This window comes from Silene latifolia, chromosome 4 (genome assembly GCF_048544455.1).
Source record: "Silene latifolia isolate original U9 population chromosome 4, ASM4854445v1, whole genome shotgun sequence".
Classification (NCBI taxonomy): domain Eukaryota; kingdom Viridiplantae; phylum Streptophyta; class Magnoliopsida; order Caryophyllales; family Caryophyllaceae; genus Silene; species Silene latifolia.
In genome coordinates, this window is record NC_133529.1 from 605,986 (window position 1) to 622,917 (window position 16,932).

The following is a 16,932-nucleotide window of genomic DNA, read 5'->3' on the forward strand; positions in this document are numbered from 1 at the left end:
ATAGTCTTCAAAAATAAATTATTATGAGTAGATTTTAAGATCCATTTTGAGTTTAAAGAATAAAAGATAAGCCTAAATATAAAATACTTTAATGAGCGGCAAGGATCAATTTTTTGTGCATGAAACAATTTGGTATGCTCAAATATTTGTCTTAACCGTTTTATATAACAATCTTATCTTTATTAATTCAGAAGACAATGCTGAATGCAGAATGTGCCACGTCATTTGTACATTTTTTTTTTTTTTTTTTTGAAATTCAGGTTATGGTGGGACCCGTTGGTGTGCAAATAATTAATTTCTTCAAATCGTCCGCCAATACAAACATGCGACAATTTTCGCCTTAGCAAGAATACTATGAAATAATTTTACATTCGGAATAAATGAAATTAATTTAGACCAACTACATAATTACAATAGAAATGTAAAAAAAAAATGCATCCAAAAACATTAATACCGGCCTAAATAGATACCCGTGCAATTTAATTGCTGATTTATATACCAACTAGATAATTATAATAGAAATGCAAAAAAAAAAAAAAAATGCATCCGGCCCAAATACATACCCGTGCAATTTTGTACGGGTTTAAAACTAGTTATTGTAAAATCACAAACTAATCATCAAATAATTTTACAAGTAGTTACTATAGAAACACGATTGACAAAAACCATATTCCCACGAATTCTGTAAAATTGCTACATTTTTCTTATTTTACATAGTCAGTTGATATTATTACATTTTTACTTTGTAAATTGTGTATAAAATAACATTATCTTTTTGGAAAAATATTACATTCATCCAGTCATCCTATGATAATAACTAATAAGTCGATAACATTCTATAAAATCACCATACACAAGACGACTTGGTTTTATATCAGCTACTCTTGCTATAGACGGATATATTCGTCTATAGCTAAAGACGGGTCAAATAACTTGAAAGTGGTGTCATTTTTGGTCCCCACCACCTCACTTGTTGTTTGTCCTATAAGAAATGTAATATTATATTTGATTTGGTCCGTCTTTAATTATAGTCGGATATAACCGTCTATAATGAGATTGTGGTTTCATATTATACCAGATCCTCTCCAAGTCTCCCCCGTATAAAAACGGAAATTGACTATATAATACACTTGCACAACCACACAAGTGATTCCTTAATAAACGTCTACAGAGACATAACTTAGACTAGTCAGTAGTCACTCCTCTCTCTCTCTCTCTCTCTCTCTCTCTCTCTCACAAATTTCCCCAAATTCCATTGTCAGTCAAATCAGTGAGTCAGCCAATGCCGTCGTGCGGCCTCCCAGACGCAGCAGCCCACGAACTCCTATGCCGTAACAGCACCGCCGCCACCCACGTCAAAACCGCCTCTATCCTCGTCATCTTCCTTACCAGCGTCATCGGTATTTCCTCTCCAGTCCTCCTCGCCAAATCCTTCCACGGCAAACCCCTCTACGACAAAGCTATTCTCGTAATCAAATGTTTCGCCGCAGGCGTAATTCTATCTACTTCCCTCGTCCACGTCTTACCCGATGCTTTCGACGCGCTTGCTGACTGTGCTGTCTCCACGCGCCACCCTTGGAAAGACTTCCCCTTTTCCGGTCTCGTCACTCTTATCGGCGCCTTGCTGGCGCTGCTTGTTGACCTCACCGCGAATTCATCCCACGCGCATATGCACGCGCCGGCGGAATACGAGAAGTTGGAGAAGATGGTGGTTGTGAAGGGTGACGTGGAGGAGAGAGAGTGTGAGAGGGATGATGTGGTGGTTGATGAGGTGGCGGCGGAGAAGGCCAGACAGAGGATGGTGTCGCAGGTGTTGGAAATTGGGATTATTTTTCATTCTGTGATTATTGGTGTGACGATGGGGATGTCTCAGAATGTTTGTACTATTCGTCCTCTTGTTGCTGCTCTTTCTTTTCATCAGATTTTTGAAGGCATGGGCCTCGGTGGTTGCATTGCTCAGGTTCGTTTTAATCTCGCCTTCTCTTAGCTAGTTCAGTCGATAAAGTCATGAATAACGTCCCCGTTCTAATTATGATTTCTGATCATAATTAGTTATAGTTCACTTGATTAAGTCATGAGTAGTGTACCAATTCTGACCATTGACCATTTTCTGATCATTCTATCACGTTATATGTTTACTTTTGATTAAAATATTCTGAGTACTAGGGATTTAACTTTGTTATATTGGATTATGGTGTTAATCACAAAATGAAGAATGAAACAAAAGTTAAAAATGGTGGAATCTTTTGTAAATGAGAGTGTCAACTAATATATTAAAGGATAATAAGTGGATTTTGCACACCTAATTTGGCTTTTGTCACAGTGATAAATAATGGTAATGCATGATTGGTAGGATTACTTGTGAATGTATCACTCTTTTAAAGTATAAGGTGGATTTAATTGTGGAATTGAAATGCTAAAAATCACAAGATTACAGTTGAGTAGTGGAATAGTGATAGTTGTCATTCTTTTTAAAGTATAGTGATTAGTGAACCTAATTTTAATGGAGTGTATACATAATTTGGGATTTATGAGGCTAAGTTTGGAATGTTGATGTGGATGGACTTGTCATTAAAGTACCTAGGTGTATCCAAGTGCGGTTGCTACTAACTTGTGACTTGTGAGTCATCAGCCCATTATCACGAGAAAGTTGGGATTCACCTTCCATTTTCTGTGGGACATGCTATGTTACTCTGACTCGGCCGCAAGTGTCGAGTATGATACGGTGTTCCAGTGTCGGATATGTTATTTTCTGCAATTTTTCATTTTTTTTTTGTCTGAAATGAAGTGTGGAAGTGTCGCAACAGTTGTCGATCACTTCAAGTGTTTGGCTGTGTTGTGGCGCAAAAAATAAAAGTAAAACGAGTCGAACATCATGTATAAGGTTACGTTTGTAAATGGGAATACTAAAATGGATATATATCAATATATGTTTGTTAGGCTGAAGTCATTTTGTAAGAAAGGTAGGGGGGAGAATAAAAAGCGCTTGTGATGTGAATTGTTGAAAGTAATACTAGAACAGTAGAACTGAGGATCTTTGCTACGATATGCTGTTGCGTATAAGACGCATCAAGCATTATAATCTTCTTTTTTTTTTTTTTTTTTTTTTTTTTGGTGCGAAGTATTATAATCTTTTATTAGCCTTTTTGTTCCTGTCATGACAAAGTTGTGTGGATCACTGACTAGGTATATGTCCACTAATTTTTTGTTTTAAAGAGAAGTATAGGTGCTCCACGAAATCTGCCTTTTCTGTACTCTGAGTCACTTTTAAGGACGTTTCCCGTCTTCTACCAACCTATTCTTTATCTAATGGTCATGGCCTGGGCTTGTGATTTTAGAGATCTCAAGTTCAATTTCGTAACAAGAACTTGGGAACAGGCGTCTCATTACTTTCATTAATCCCTTACTTCAGAGGGGTTTGAGACAGAGTTACATCTTACGAGTATTTGCAGGAAACAGTGAGATTATCCCGCGCATCAATGGGCACGTTATATATGAAAAAGTGTTGTTAGTATAAAAGTTTTAGAAGTGACAATCTTGATTTTTTTTTTTTTTTGCTAAACAGGCGGGTTTCAGCTTCAAGACAACGGCGTATATGTGCTTCATGTTCTCAGTGACAACACCGGTGGGCATAGTTTTGGGGATGCTCGTATTTTCAGTGACAGGGTATGATGACAGTAGTGCCAATGCATTGATTCTTGAAGGTTTATTAGGGTCTCTTTCTTCTGGAATACTCATCTACATGGCTCTGGTCGACCTAATTTCCGCTGACTTCTTCCACAACAAAATGATTAGCTCGGAACCAACCCTGAAGAAGGGCTGTTTTGTCGCTCTAGTCCTTGGGTCGACATCTATGTCAATACTTGCCCTTTGGGCTTAATTGTTTGATCCTATTTTTGTATAGATAGTTAATCAGAAACTACTTTAGGGTAGTTTGATCTATATTAGAAATGAAGTTACAGTAAAAGCATGGATTTGAATCATATCATGCTGCTTGTTTGTGTGATGTATGAAAACCCTGATAAAGATTAATGCAAACAAATTATCATAAATTCTTACATCCCTTCAGAAGATAAGAACTTTATGCATAAGATGAATCATAACACAGTGCTGTAATCGAACAATCAATGTTACACAAACGGAAACGAGATCATCAACTAATTAAGACTGCCTGCTAGGATTTATTCCTGAAACCTAAAATGCAGTACTCAACATCTGCAATGTCACATCTGCAACAACAGGGTCCCAAACCTATAATACATCATCGCTTGAAAATCTCAAACCACTTGCTTTCCGATTCAGCTGCAAATCTGCAATTCTGCAAACCATGATCCCTAAGAGTCCTACGCCGGGCCATCATCTGAGACCAAAGCAATCCGCATTTATGAAAGATACCAAGACTACCACTAAAAGCATAAAAAAGGGATCACATTTCACACACAAGATTTAATGATTCAGCTCGAAATACTTCTGTACGCAAAATAAGACCCTAGAGAGATGTCCACAGATTTTGAGCAATTTGAAAAAAGGTGTCCTGGTGAAGCCATTTGAAGAGTGAACTATTAAGTTCGACCATATATCAGGCAATCAGGCATCTATAAAAAACAGAAGGTTGAGATGTGTAACATTATTGACATCTATAAAAAAACACCCTTGTTCACAACACTGCCAATTGTCAGAGCAATCGAGTCTACAAGACCTAAGACTATCATGTAGCATTATTCTATAAGAAATGAACTTGACATCGTTGATCAAGGTACCGACTAAAGAGTGGTCGAGCATAGGAGACAATATTAGTAAAAGTTGGCGTGCACATAAACTATACGGCATGACATTTTCGAAGATAATTGACACTGGCATTCACTACTGTATGGAAATCACCATATTCACAGCATCTTGCTATTAAAGAGAATTGAACATACAATTTCATGAAACTGATAACTAGATTCAAGAAATTCATGTTCCTGCAAGTTCTCAGTCCTACTATAGATTATAGAATCTAAGATGAACTACCACGGAGAAAAAAGCTAAAAAACTTAGTCCGCTGAGTTAGTCAGAAAAGTACCACGGCGAAAAATGTTTGTTCTCCTTATTTGAACCTAACTGGAACTCCATATCACAGATGCTGTTGAGTCACCCTAGCAGTCAACTCCTGTCTATCTTGCTGAGCAACTCCTCATGTTCAGAACTGATATTTATACCCTCTTCCTCCATCCTCTGACGTAATCCGGAAATTTCTTTGCCAGCAGCTACATAAGTCTGAAGCAGCCACAGGTAGGATTTTGAATCTAAAGCCTGAACATTCTTTAACATGTTGCATAACTTTTCAGCGCCACAAGTATCTTTCTCTTGTACGAAATGCTCAAAGAGTGAATCGAGCTTATCTGAAGACAATTTCCCCCCATTCGAGTAAGCTGCTTCCATATGCATTAGAGCAGAATCAAACTGTTTTCTCTCCAGGTAATAATTCATGAAACAGATATGAGGATACCACAACTTTTGTCCAACATTACGACTAATAGTTTCTTTAAATAGCAGTTCAGCAGCTTCGAGCATTCCATGCATCAAGTAAGCATGGATAAGAACATTTGGTAACCTAATATCATAGCTCTTGTACCTAGATTCCCACTCCGCAAACACCATTTTTAGACCCTCAATGTCGTCTAGTTTTGATAATGCTTGAAGCATAATGAGGTAGCTTCTATTGTGACACTCCATAAATTTTGATTTAAGCTTACCCCATGCCTGAAAGACCAAGTCTTTGTTACCAGTTCTGGCAGACAAGCTAATCAGATGAAGGTACGTAATGCGGTCAAGGAAGTTTGAATAATCTAAAATCTCTTCTAGCTTTCTCAAAGTTGAGACAGCTTTTTCAATTTCACCGAGATTAATATACGCTGTGGCAAGACTGCTATATATTTTCCAGTCATTTTTCAAAAAGCTGTGTTTTTCAACCTCCGCCATAACTTGTTCTAATCCCCAAAGATCCTTCAGATGACCACAACTCTGCAGCAAGATATGGTAAGAGACATTGCTTAGGGGGATGTTCCTCTGCTTCATCTCCTCCACAAGAGTACGCACCTTCTCTGGCTGACCTATTTTCATGTATAGACTCATAAGATTGTCAAAAATCAAACTGCTTGACACAAGGTTCATCTCATCCATCTTTCTGAAAAGAGCCAATGCTTTAACAGGCTTCTTACTACTGCAGTAGCAATTAAGCAAAGTGCCATAAATGAAAGGTCTCTTCGCTTCTGGAGGAAGATCAAAAAAATATAACTCGGCTTCCTCAATTCCCTTAAGGTTATATATTAAATTTAGACGTAACGCATGGTCTCTCAAGTGAATTGAACCCTTCTCCATCCAGTCAAGAATCTGCGTTAGGCAAAGGTATAACCGTATAAGATTTGAGTACACAACATCAAGCAGAAAGAGCTTCCCAACATAATTCCTTGGTTGTGAAGGATGGTTATACACAAGATAGACATTTATATACAGACAAAATAGACATCAAAATACCATGAACATCTAATTTAAATGTATGACATGGCGTCCATGCAGTAGGTTGGGTATCTCATAATGCAGAAATTAGAATCCTTCCAACAACATATTTTATAATCCCAAAATGATTTGAGATCGGCTGACATGAATCATCCTTTAGAACCGTCCATGGGTGAACGCACACCTCAGAATGCGACATTACCCCTTCCGATATAGAAAACATTTGGAAGGAAAACGACATTACCCCTTCTCTTCTCTCTCCTTCCCCAGCCTTGCCCTCATATCATTGTATTTGTATCCAAACAAATTCAAAGGCGTTGCTGTTGCTCATAATGCAACACCAGAGCCTTAATCCCAAAATGATTTGGGGTGAGCTGACATGAATCATCTTTTATAACTGTCTATGGTTGAACCACAACTCAAAATGTATATAAATAATAAATCCAAAAATCGCAATGAACAATCAAGATAAAAACTTTATGTTCATTTGGGCAGTAAACAAACAAACAATCAAGATACAAACTTTATAGAGATCGAGAGTCTGAAGATAAAAAAGCAAACCTCAAGGCAGTGGTTATAACGGCGATACTGACGAAGCTTCTTAAGACAGAAAATAAGGTCGGCATTATCAAGCTTGAATCCATCAGTTGTTAAATTATGCAGAACATCTGTCACTTTTTGACCTGTTGAACCCACCTCTGATAGTTTACTGTATAGTTGTACCTTGTTGATTTTAATGGGATTTTCTTGCCATTGTTGCGGCGGCGTTGCGGTGGTTGAGAGACGGCGAAGTAGCCCAAACTTGCCAGAGAGTAGATTGGTGGTACTTCTAATTGATAGCTTCATTTTTCAGGGTTGTGTCTAATGATACCCGGCAAAACCAAAGAATAACAATTGACGAGACATATGAAGCAACTTCTATGCACCCTTTATATAACATGACCTTCTAATTTGTAACTAACACACTAATCTCTAATATAATCCTAATTTACTACTCCCTCCAATTCACAATAAACCTCCCATTTTATTTTGGCACAAAAATTAAGGAAACAAAGTACTCCGTATCCTACCATATAATTAAATTTGGACAACATAAATACATTACCCCACCATACAATTAAATTTGGACCACACAAACACTTACCAAAAAAAGGAAATAGGGAGGTTATTGTGAATAACCGAAAAAAAAAATAGGGAGGTTTATTGTGAATTGGAGGGAGTACTTTTTTTTTTTTTTTTGAGAGAGAGAATAATTTATTAATAGAACGTCATACGGCACTTACAAAGAATAATTATAATCGAAAATAAATCTAATGGAAACTAAAGAAAAGAAAAATAATTTTCTTATAAACTAGGGATCTCAAAACAGCATATGACAATTCGGCTCGTCCTATTATCGCTATCTTCATGTAGCTTTTGAGGGGATCCTTCGTTTGATTTATGAGATAAAATTTACCTCTGACTGGTTCCAAAAATCGTTGACAAATTACTTTTACCCTTTGAAAGAACATGCTGCAAACCATCAACGAATTACTCTTGACTATATTACTGATGAAACTAACACCATGAATAAATGGAAAAACCCCGAAATAAGGGACGGAAAAACAATTCTCCCCAAAAGGGAGACTTTTATTGAATAGAAAATAGATATGCATACTATTGATTGAAATTTGAAATAATTTTGGGGCTTACTATCGATCGATTGATAATCGATGGGAACCCCTTGTATAATATGATGGAAGTTAGGGTTTGTCTTGGTCATTATCCATGGTAATTTAGTTAAACTCGCATGTCATCATAACTATAATTTCTAAGTACTTTGTCATGAGACAGTCTCATAGTTCAGAATGTTATATATGACTGGTGTGTCCTTTAATTTTTGAACTTGACAAATACCGCAAATCAGTAATTATAATATTATAATTATTAGTAGAAAATATATTTCCGTCCTAATAAATTTTATGAGTGTATTTATGCGCACCTAAGGCCTCGTTTGGTTGCCCCTTCTAAATCATGGGAGTTGTAAAATCCCATGAATTAAAAAATTGCAACTTGTTTGGTTGCTCATTTTTTGTCATGATGTGGTAATTTTATTTTCCAAGGAGTTTCCAACTCCTCCATAATGGAGGAGTTGGATTACCTAGCCCCCCCTAGGTAATTGCAAACTCCTGTGTAATTGAACTCCTACATCAGCAACCAAACGGATTTAGCTAATTCACGTGAATTTGATGTGGGAACTTAAATCCCATGAATTCGATATTCCGGTGGAATTGTATTCCAACGGGCAACCAAACGAGGCCTAAGTTTAAGTATAAAAAATTAGATGATAGACATAACCAACTTTATGTTAGTTGCACAGAAAACCAACTCCAATACTTCAATTTTTAATATAGGAACTAGTTTTATGACTGTGAAATTCACGGGCTGTTTTGTTTTTAGGGTGATATTTTTGGTGTTTCTAAAAATTGTAACTTTGTAAAATAGCAAACCACATGGTAAGATCACCTCATGAATAATTGATGATAGATCGTGTACTTAAATAACGGGAATTGAGATGTTAACGTACATATCAAAGTCGATAAGTTAAATAAGTCAAGTAGGTGAAAAGTGCTATTTTTTCGAAGGTAAAATGATGAAAAAATCCAACAAATACCAAAATAAATCATACATTTGAAAAAATTAAAGAAATTATTAGTCACTCACGTTGATGTCGTCAATCTTGTAGTTAGTCTCTAATATATATTTGTTTAATCAATCCTATTATTTCACTTCTACATATCATCTTCGTTCTCCAATGAATCGTCCCTATGAAAAAAAAAACTCAGTAATTAGTACAAATTAACCAACAAAATAATTGTGTTTTATTAGAATTTTGACGTTATTTTTAAACGTAAAATTGAACACCAATGTTTAACTTTGATTATAAATATGTAACAAATTCTTGCACAAATTACGATATATAGTACAAGACAATTACGTCTTTTTTAAAAAATATAAATAGTTTGAATTACGAAAACAAATATTTTTTGTGTTAATTATGAAACAAGCATAAGACTATGAAATAAATTATTGTTATTTGAACAAAATTGTTATTCCAAATTTGTTCCAGAAACTTTCCAACCCATTGACAATTGACACAAAATATGTGCTCTTTTATTTGAGATTATTTACTAATAAACAATACGTTCATAACTTATGAGTTTATACCTTACATTTTATTTACCTTTGAATTTACCTCATTTTTGTGCCTTTTGTATTTCTTTCCTCTTCAAATTACCCACATGATATTTTGCTTATCTGCAGTCACATACATTTCATGGTACTTTAAAGTTTATATAATAAAAATAAATGATATTGACCAGAGTGTAAAATATTAACATGACAATAACTTGACAAACGAATAGTAATATTGTCACATGTAAATCATTTAAAAACCAAATGAAAAACATGAATTCAGATATAAAGCAAACAATTCATAAAAACCAAAAACATAAAAATTAAAATATACTTTGTAGGACTACACCACCACCACCACCACAACAAAAACAAAAACAACAACAACATACAAATATATGTTCTCATCATAATCAAATAAATAAATTAAACCATAAAATATATAGCTTACAACTTAGAAAATGATGGGTAAATAGAAACACTAAAACTTGGGAGAGACGGTATTAAATAAATTATTGAAGTGAATATAAACTATTACAGGTATTATTATAACTTTTATAGCCATTACACAACCATAGATTCTAATATTTAAATTTTATTTTTAATTTATTTTGTGATATGGTTGAATAAGATAATTGAATGCCAAGAAACTCAATAGGTGAATTAAATAAGAAAAAAAGTTAATGAAAATTGTGGGGTTAAGCAATCTGAAAAGTTTTAATGAATTTATTAACATATTTTATTATAAAATTAATTAAATTAAATAGGAAAAAATATTAATTAATTTGGTGGGTGTTAAGTATTATGAAAAGTTTTAATCAATTTATTAACATGTTTTATTATAAAAATGAATTAAATAGGAAAAAAACACTTAATAAAAATATTGGGTGTTAAATAATATGAAAAAATTTAATTAGTCTATTAACATGTCTTATTACAAAAATGCCGAGAAACTCAAGAGGTGAATTAAATAAGAAAAAATGTTAATAAAAATGGTTGAGGTTGAGCAATATGAATAGTTTTAATGAATTTATTAACATATTTTATTATAAAAATTAATTAAATAAGACAAAATATTAATTAACTTGGTGAGTGTTAAGTATTATGAAGAGTTTTAATCAATTTATTAACATGTTTTATTATAAAAATTTCAATTAAAATGTCAATTTTAATATAAATTATGAATTTTGATGTAAACTAGTTTTAAACCCGTGCAAAAAATGCACGGCGTAATAACATGTGCTATCATTGGATATAGGAGTATATAAATGTGCGTTATTAAATGTGAATGCCGTGACAATGTAAATAAGTCTTTAATTAGAGATTCAACGTACATGTAATTTAATTAACGTTAAAGGTAATATATATGAAAAGAGTATATGACTTTTACAATAAATCTTTCTTAAGACGGCATTATACGTCTTAAACTTAAGACAGGTTTAATACATATCACTTGTGTATATAAGAATGCATAGGATAAAAAAAAAACATATTTGGCTTATATATATACTCAAGTGGTATTATACTTGACCCGTAAGACGGATAATGTCGTATTAAATGAGAATTTACGTGACGTTTATACTATCATTTAACGATAAATTAAATTTTATGGGTGTTTCTGTATAAACACAAAAAAATGAATATTGATTAAATATGAATTTTATATATAAATTAATTTTCAAAAATATTTGTTTTCAAATTTTAAAATGATAAAAAAAATAAAAAATAAAAAATCCTTATTTGCACCAACTCGTTGCATAAACCCAAGCCCATACACTCAACTTGTTGCATAACTGCATGAAGCTAATTTACCCTCTCCAATTTATTACTCTCCTTATTAAAACCCTAAAGCCTCCAATAAGTCTAATTAATACACTGGAATCTTTCATTTGCATTATGGAAAGTGACCCAAAAAAAAATCGTGTCATTCCACACATCTCTCATTAAATTTTCTCAACCTTCATTTCATCCTTACCACTACGTCTTCTCTCTAACTCGTCTACCGTCTCAGCGTCTTTACATATTTGGCTTCAAACTCAGTTCTCAAGTATCAAAATTGTTGTTTTTGTAACGAAAAAAATGTGTCCAAGCATGTCAATCTAGTGATTCTTTTGTAAGTAATAGAGCTTTAATTTGTAAGTATGTTTTAAGCATGATTCGTTTTAAATTTGTTGGATGATTTAAAGTATTGTTTACATTAATTTTAGTTTGATCTATCATTTTTATCATTATATTTATGCATTGTTTGATTCGTATTTTTTTTATTCAAGAATTCCTTTTTTTTCGAAAAAAGGTTGTTAAATCTAGCTAAATAATTGCTAGATGCAATCTTTTTGTCAATATTTGTTTAGTCATTTTAAAGAAAAATTGGAACTTTATATTTTTTTTATTTATGATTCACGATTAATTGATAAGATTTTCTCACTAAATCTAATGTTAGATTTAAAGATTTCTACATTAATTATCCTGTCAATTAAAGTTTACGCTTTTTTTCACAACAAACACAATAATTTTTACAGTAATTTTAATGTTATTATTACTTATTGTACTGCCATAAATTCTTAAATGGGATTATATCATGGTAAATTTAGATTTTATTCAATTTAATTTTATGAGCACATAATTGATGTGCACTTATCATTAATATAATTTGTAAAAATTATTTGCAACTTTTTAACGAGAAAAAGGAACATACATCGGATGTACTACATCCAACTTTTTTATTTTTTGAGCATATATGTATTTTTTTTTGAGCTTATTGCCTCAAACTTTATTTGTTTTTGAGCATATGTATATTTCTTTGAGTATATTAAAGTTTATAAGTTAGATTTTAATATTTTTTCCGTCAAAACTCAAATTTAACTAAACTAATATATGTAATATTTTTGAGTTTTATTGTAATTTTTTAGAGCTTAATTTTTAAGTGAATAAACTCAGAAACTTTATAGTAAAACTCAAAAACTTTAAAATAAAACTCAAAAACTTGATTAGAATACTCAAAAACTATAGAATTGGAGGTAATACATCAGATGTATAATCCTCTTACTGCTTTTTAACGTTGAATGAATCTTTATTAGCTTAATATTTGTAAATTATTTGTGAGAGACAAAAGCAAAATTAACTAATAATTAGGATGAGAAAGGAGGAGAGAGACTAATTAATTAACTTAACAATCATGGAGGGCCCTACATTCAATTCACTCCCTAAAATTCTGCAGCCAATCAGAAGCCAAGAAAAGACCTGGCTTTTATACTATGTAGATTTGTAAGGGTTACATAAATTTTGGAAAATAATATATTTAAATTAATGTCATGTAATTAAAAGTTGATAATGCATGTCATATTTATTCGCCATGTCCCATTAAAATTTGTCATGTCATGTGTAGTAAGTGACGTGGCTTTTTGTTAATGCTATGTGGCATTATATACGTGGCTTTTTAAGTTCCCCTTTTAATAATATTGTATAGATGAACTTTGATGTAAATTTGTAAGGGTTACATAAATTTTGGAAAATAATATATTTAAATTAATGTCATGTAATTGAAAGTTGATAATGCATGTCATATTTATTCGCCATGTCACATTAAAATTTGTCATGTCATGTGTACTAAGTGGCGTAGCTTTTGTTAATGCTATGTGGCATTATATACGTGGCATTTTAAGTTCCCTTTTAATAATATTGTATAGATTTAACAGCTAAGCAATTGAACAGACCTATTAAGTTCATGGCATAACAAAGGATGTGAAAAACATGGGTAATATTTTTAGGTAATTTGTAAAAAGAATACTCCGTATCACCGAATGTATGAAGTAGTTAGTCCTTCTATTTCAAAAATATTTTCCTTTTTTTTGTATGAAGATGTCGTCTTTCCAAAATCTTCGTATTTTAAAAAAGTTTAGGCAACTTATATACTAGGAAACTTACCTTAAAAAAAATTAGGAAACGGTAAAAAACTAAACTTGAAAAGTAGAAACTTGCCTTAAAAAATTTAGGAAACTGTAAAAAAAACTAATATTGTAGAAAACTTGCCTCAAAAAAATTAGGAAACTGTAAAAAGTAAATAGGAACCTACAACAACTATATATACACACCTTATACACACAATTTTAATCATCTAATCTCATTAGTATTCTCAACTAATATTATTCGTATATTTCTTTGTTTTCCTGAATCAAATACAAGATAAGACCGAAAATGGGAGGTGGTCTAATGTTTAATGGTAAAGAGGGTAAGGAATACCCTGGAAACTGACTTGTGTCTTCCTTTCTTGCATAGTAGCTGCCATGGGTGGCCTGATCTTCGGTTACGACCTCGGATGGGGAGTGACATCCATGCCAATGTTCTTGAGTAAATCTTCCCGGATGTATACCGAAAACAGAATCCAGATAAAGGTACAAACCAATATTGCAAGTTTAACAGTGTACCGTTAACTTTGTTCACATCGCCTTTGTACTTGGCTACTCTATTATCGTCCTTGGTTGCATCAACTGTCACTAGAAAGTTCGGTCGAAGGCTGTCGATATTATCCGGAGGTCTTATATTTTGTGGTGGAGCTCTAATTAATACCTTAGCTTTAAACGTTGGCATGCTTATTCTCGGACGTATTTTATTTGCTTGGTTTGGGGATTGGATTTGCGAAACAATCGGTACCACTGTAACTATCAGAGATGGCTCCTTACAAGTATAGAGGAGCACTCAACATTGGTTTCCAACTCTTGATAACTATTGGCGTCTTGATTGCCAACGTGCTCGACTATTTTTTTTGCGAAAATCGATGACGGAGATTTAGTTTGGGAGGTGCTATAGTACCGCTATTATAATTAGCATCGGCGCCCTTCTCCTTCCAGACACTCCAAACTCTTTGATTGAGCATGGAAAGCATGACGAGGCTATCATAAAGCTTAAGAGGATTCGAGGGGTTGAAGATGTGGAAGCCGAGTTTAAGGACTTAATGGCCGCGAGTGAGACGTCTAAGCAAGTTGAGAATCCATGGAGGAACCTTGTCGAGAGGAAGTGATACGTGCAATTTATATAGACTTTTTAGCCTCTTATTACACGCATTTCTATGCCTTTTTGAATCGCTTTGTATTGCAAAATTCCCCGAATTGGCTACTTTGGTTTATTTTGTCTTAATTGCAGAAATGGACCCGAAAGTAGCGGAATCGATCTTTATTCGTCCTATTTAGCATGCATTGTAAGAGACGGAGACTTTGGAGCAAGAGTCGTACCTCGGGATGCGTGAAGGGTGGTCAAAAGAAGCTGTCATGACGAGTTTGTGGCTGATGCAATGGATTTCCACTCGATCGAGATGTTTTGGAAGTCGATCGAGTGGTTTGGCAGGCTTTAGAGGTCGATCGAGTGGTTCCTTTTACTCGATCGAAATGCGTTTTTGAGAAGTTACTCGATCGAGAGCCTAAAGTGCTCGATCGAGTACATTTGTTGGAGAAGACCTCGATCGAGTAGTCTGAAAGTACTCGATCGAGGGGTTTGCTAGTTTACACGGGTTATCTTGATCCGCGATAGGTTTATTTATGTTAAATTACACTTCCCTATATAAGGGAGTCATAATTAGGTTATTAAACACCTCTTGATACTTTTTACTTCTCTTTACACTTTTACTGCTTAACCACTATTCTTTACTGCTTAATCTCATACTTTTGCTCTTGCTTTTGTGGATTGTTCTTTACGACGGATTCTATTAGATTGTAATCATTCCTTTCTCTTTAATCTCAATACTTTATTTATTTCAATTTCTTGTTCTCTTGTTGTGCTTTATTGTTATTCCTTTATTATGCCTTCTATTAGCATCATCACTATTGTCATTGTTAATTTCAAGAACATGAGTAGCTAATTCCCTTTATGTTAGGACGGGGGATCCATGGTAGAATTGTGACGATGTAGTAAATAGACTAGATAATTTACATGTGAGAATCTGTCCCCATAGCAATATAACTGTACCATATTTAGTTGAGTGCACGCTTCTAAATAACATTAATCTGGTTAACTTTGTTCCTCGATCGGAAGATTGGAATAAACGGACCTGCTATGAATAGTAGACTACCCTAATGAGGACGGAAGTTAAGTTAGTGGAATTCTAGGGTGGATAGCGGACCGGAAGGACCTCTCCCATGCCCTTCTCACAGTAGATTGCCTAGGCTATTTGCAACTGAGTCGATAGACTGCCATGGTGAACCGAAATCCTGACATATTCTCTTTTCACTGATCACTCATATCACATTTTCTCACTTTACTACTCTTACTTTATTTCTCTTGCCCTTAAACCTTTAGTAGTTTAGAAAACCAAACTAAAACCCCCAACTGTGACCTAGATAGACGGACTTACAGATAGATACCTTGCCTCCCTGTGGAGATCGAACCTACTTACTGCTAGCTTCTGTTAGTGTATTTAGGTATTTATTTTTGGTACAGAAACGATCGTATCGATCAGGAAGTACCGGCCTCATCTCACAATGGCTATCGCCATTCCGTTGTTCCAACAACTCACTGGTATTAATGTCATCATGTTTTACGCACCTGTTTTGTTTAAAACAATCGGCTTTAAGGACAATGCTTCTCTTATGTCTGCTATGATTACGGGTGGTGTTAATTTTGTGGCTACTTTGGTGTCCATTTATGGTGTCGATATGTGGGGTCGAAGGTTCCTTTTTCTTCAAGGCGGTCTCCAAATGCTTATTTGTCAAGTAGCTGTCACAATTTGCATTGGAATCAAGTTCGGAGTGAGCGGAGTCGTAGAAAATCTTTCTGAATGGTATGCCATTGTTGTCGTCCTCTTCATTTGCATCTACGTGGCTGCATTCGCTTGGTCATGGGGCCCACTAGGATGGTTGGTGCCTAGTGAGATCTTCCCCTTGGAGATCAGGTCCGCAGCTCAAAGCGTCAATGTCTTCGTCAACATGTTCTTCACCTTTGTAATTGCGCAAATCTTTTTGATCATGCTCTGCCACCTCAAATTCGGATTGTTTATATTCTTCGCCTTTTTTGTGGTCGTCATGTCAGCCTTCATATACTTCTTCCTTCCCGAGACCAAGGGGATCCCCAACGAGGAAATGAGCACGGTTTGGAAGACTCATTGGTTCTGGCGCCGGTACATACCTGACGACGAAGACCCTAATGCTCTTGCTGCTCTTGAAATGGGCCTCAAGAATTGATTATGCTATAACAATAATTATTCTCTTGATTATCATTGTATATACAGTTATAATTAAGTGAATTAGATTTTATATTTTACGATATATA

The 16,932-nt window shown here is 34.2% G+C and overlaps 2 protein-coding genes and 1 pseudogene across 3 annotated transcripts; 2 read left to right on the forward strand and 1 right to left on the reverse strand.

The window, feature by feature from the left end:
* Positions 1 to 1,134: 1,134 nt before the first annotated feature.
* Positions 1,135 to 4,052, forward strand: LOC141652449 (zinc transporter 6, chloroplastic). The gene is made up of 2 exons (XM_074459916.1): positions 1,135 to 1,960; positions 3,566 to 4,052. Exons 1-2 carry the CDS (start codon positions 1,283 to 1,285, stop codon positions 3,878 to 3,880), a joined length of 993 nt encoding a protein of 330 aa, XP_074316017.1. The 5' UTR covers positions 1,135 to 1,282; the 3' UTR covers positions 3,881 to 4,052.
* Positions 4,032 to 7,417, reverse strand: LOC141652448 (pentatricopeptide repeat-containing protein At1g02370, mitochondrial-like). Of its 2 annotated transcripts, XR_012547204.1 has the most exons (3): positions 7,063 to 7,417; positions 5,066 to 6,375; positions 4,032 to 4,360 (listed from the first exon to the last, which is right to left on the reverse strand). XR_012547204.1 is itself a non-coding variant. In XM_074459915.1 (2 exons), exons 1-2 carry the CDS (start codon positions 7,345 to 7,347, stop codon positions 5,146 to 5,148), a joined length of 1,515 nt encoding a protein of 504 aa, XP_074316016.1. In that variant the 5' UTR covers positions 7,348 to 7,417; the 3' UTR covers positions 4,863 to 5,145. The 2 variants fall into 2 exon arrangements, 1 of the variants encoding a protein (XP_074316016.1); XM_074459915.1 differs by lacking the exon at positions 4,032 to 4,360 and having other exon boundaries at positions 4,863 to 6,375.
* Positions 7,418 to 13,869: 6,452 nt separating this feature from the next.
* LOC141653867 (sugar carrier protein C-like) lies at positions 13,870 to 16,844 on the forward strand (annotated as a pseudogene).
* Positions 16,845 to 16,932: the final 88 nt, after the last annotated feature.

Excerpts from the sequence above, each read along its gene's own strand:
- LOC141652448 (XM_074459915.1), bottom strand. The coding sequence starts at position 7,347 with ATGAAGCTATCAATTAGAAGTACCACCAATCTACTCTCTGGCAAGTTT. Across the intron at positions 6,376-7,062 it reads GTTATAACCACTGCCTTGAG|ATTCTTGACTGGATGGAGAA; the intron begins GTTTGCTTTTTT and ends TGCCTAACGCAG.
- LOC141652449 (XM_074459916.1), top strand. The coding sequence starts at position 1,283 with ATGCCGTCGTGCGGCCTCCCAGACGCAGCAGCCCACGAACTCCTATGC. Across the intron at positions 1,961-3,565 it reads TCGGTGGTTGCATTGCTCAG|GCGGGTTTCAGCTTCAAGAC; the intron begins GTTCGTTTTAAT and ends TTTGCTAAACAG.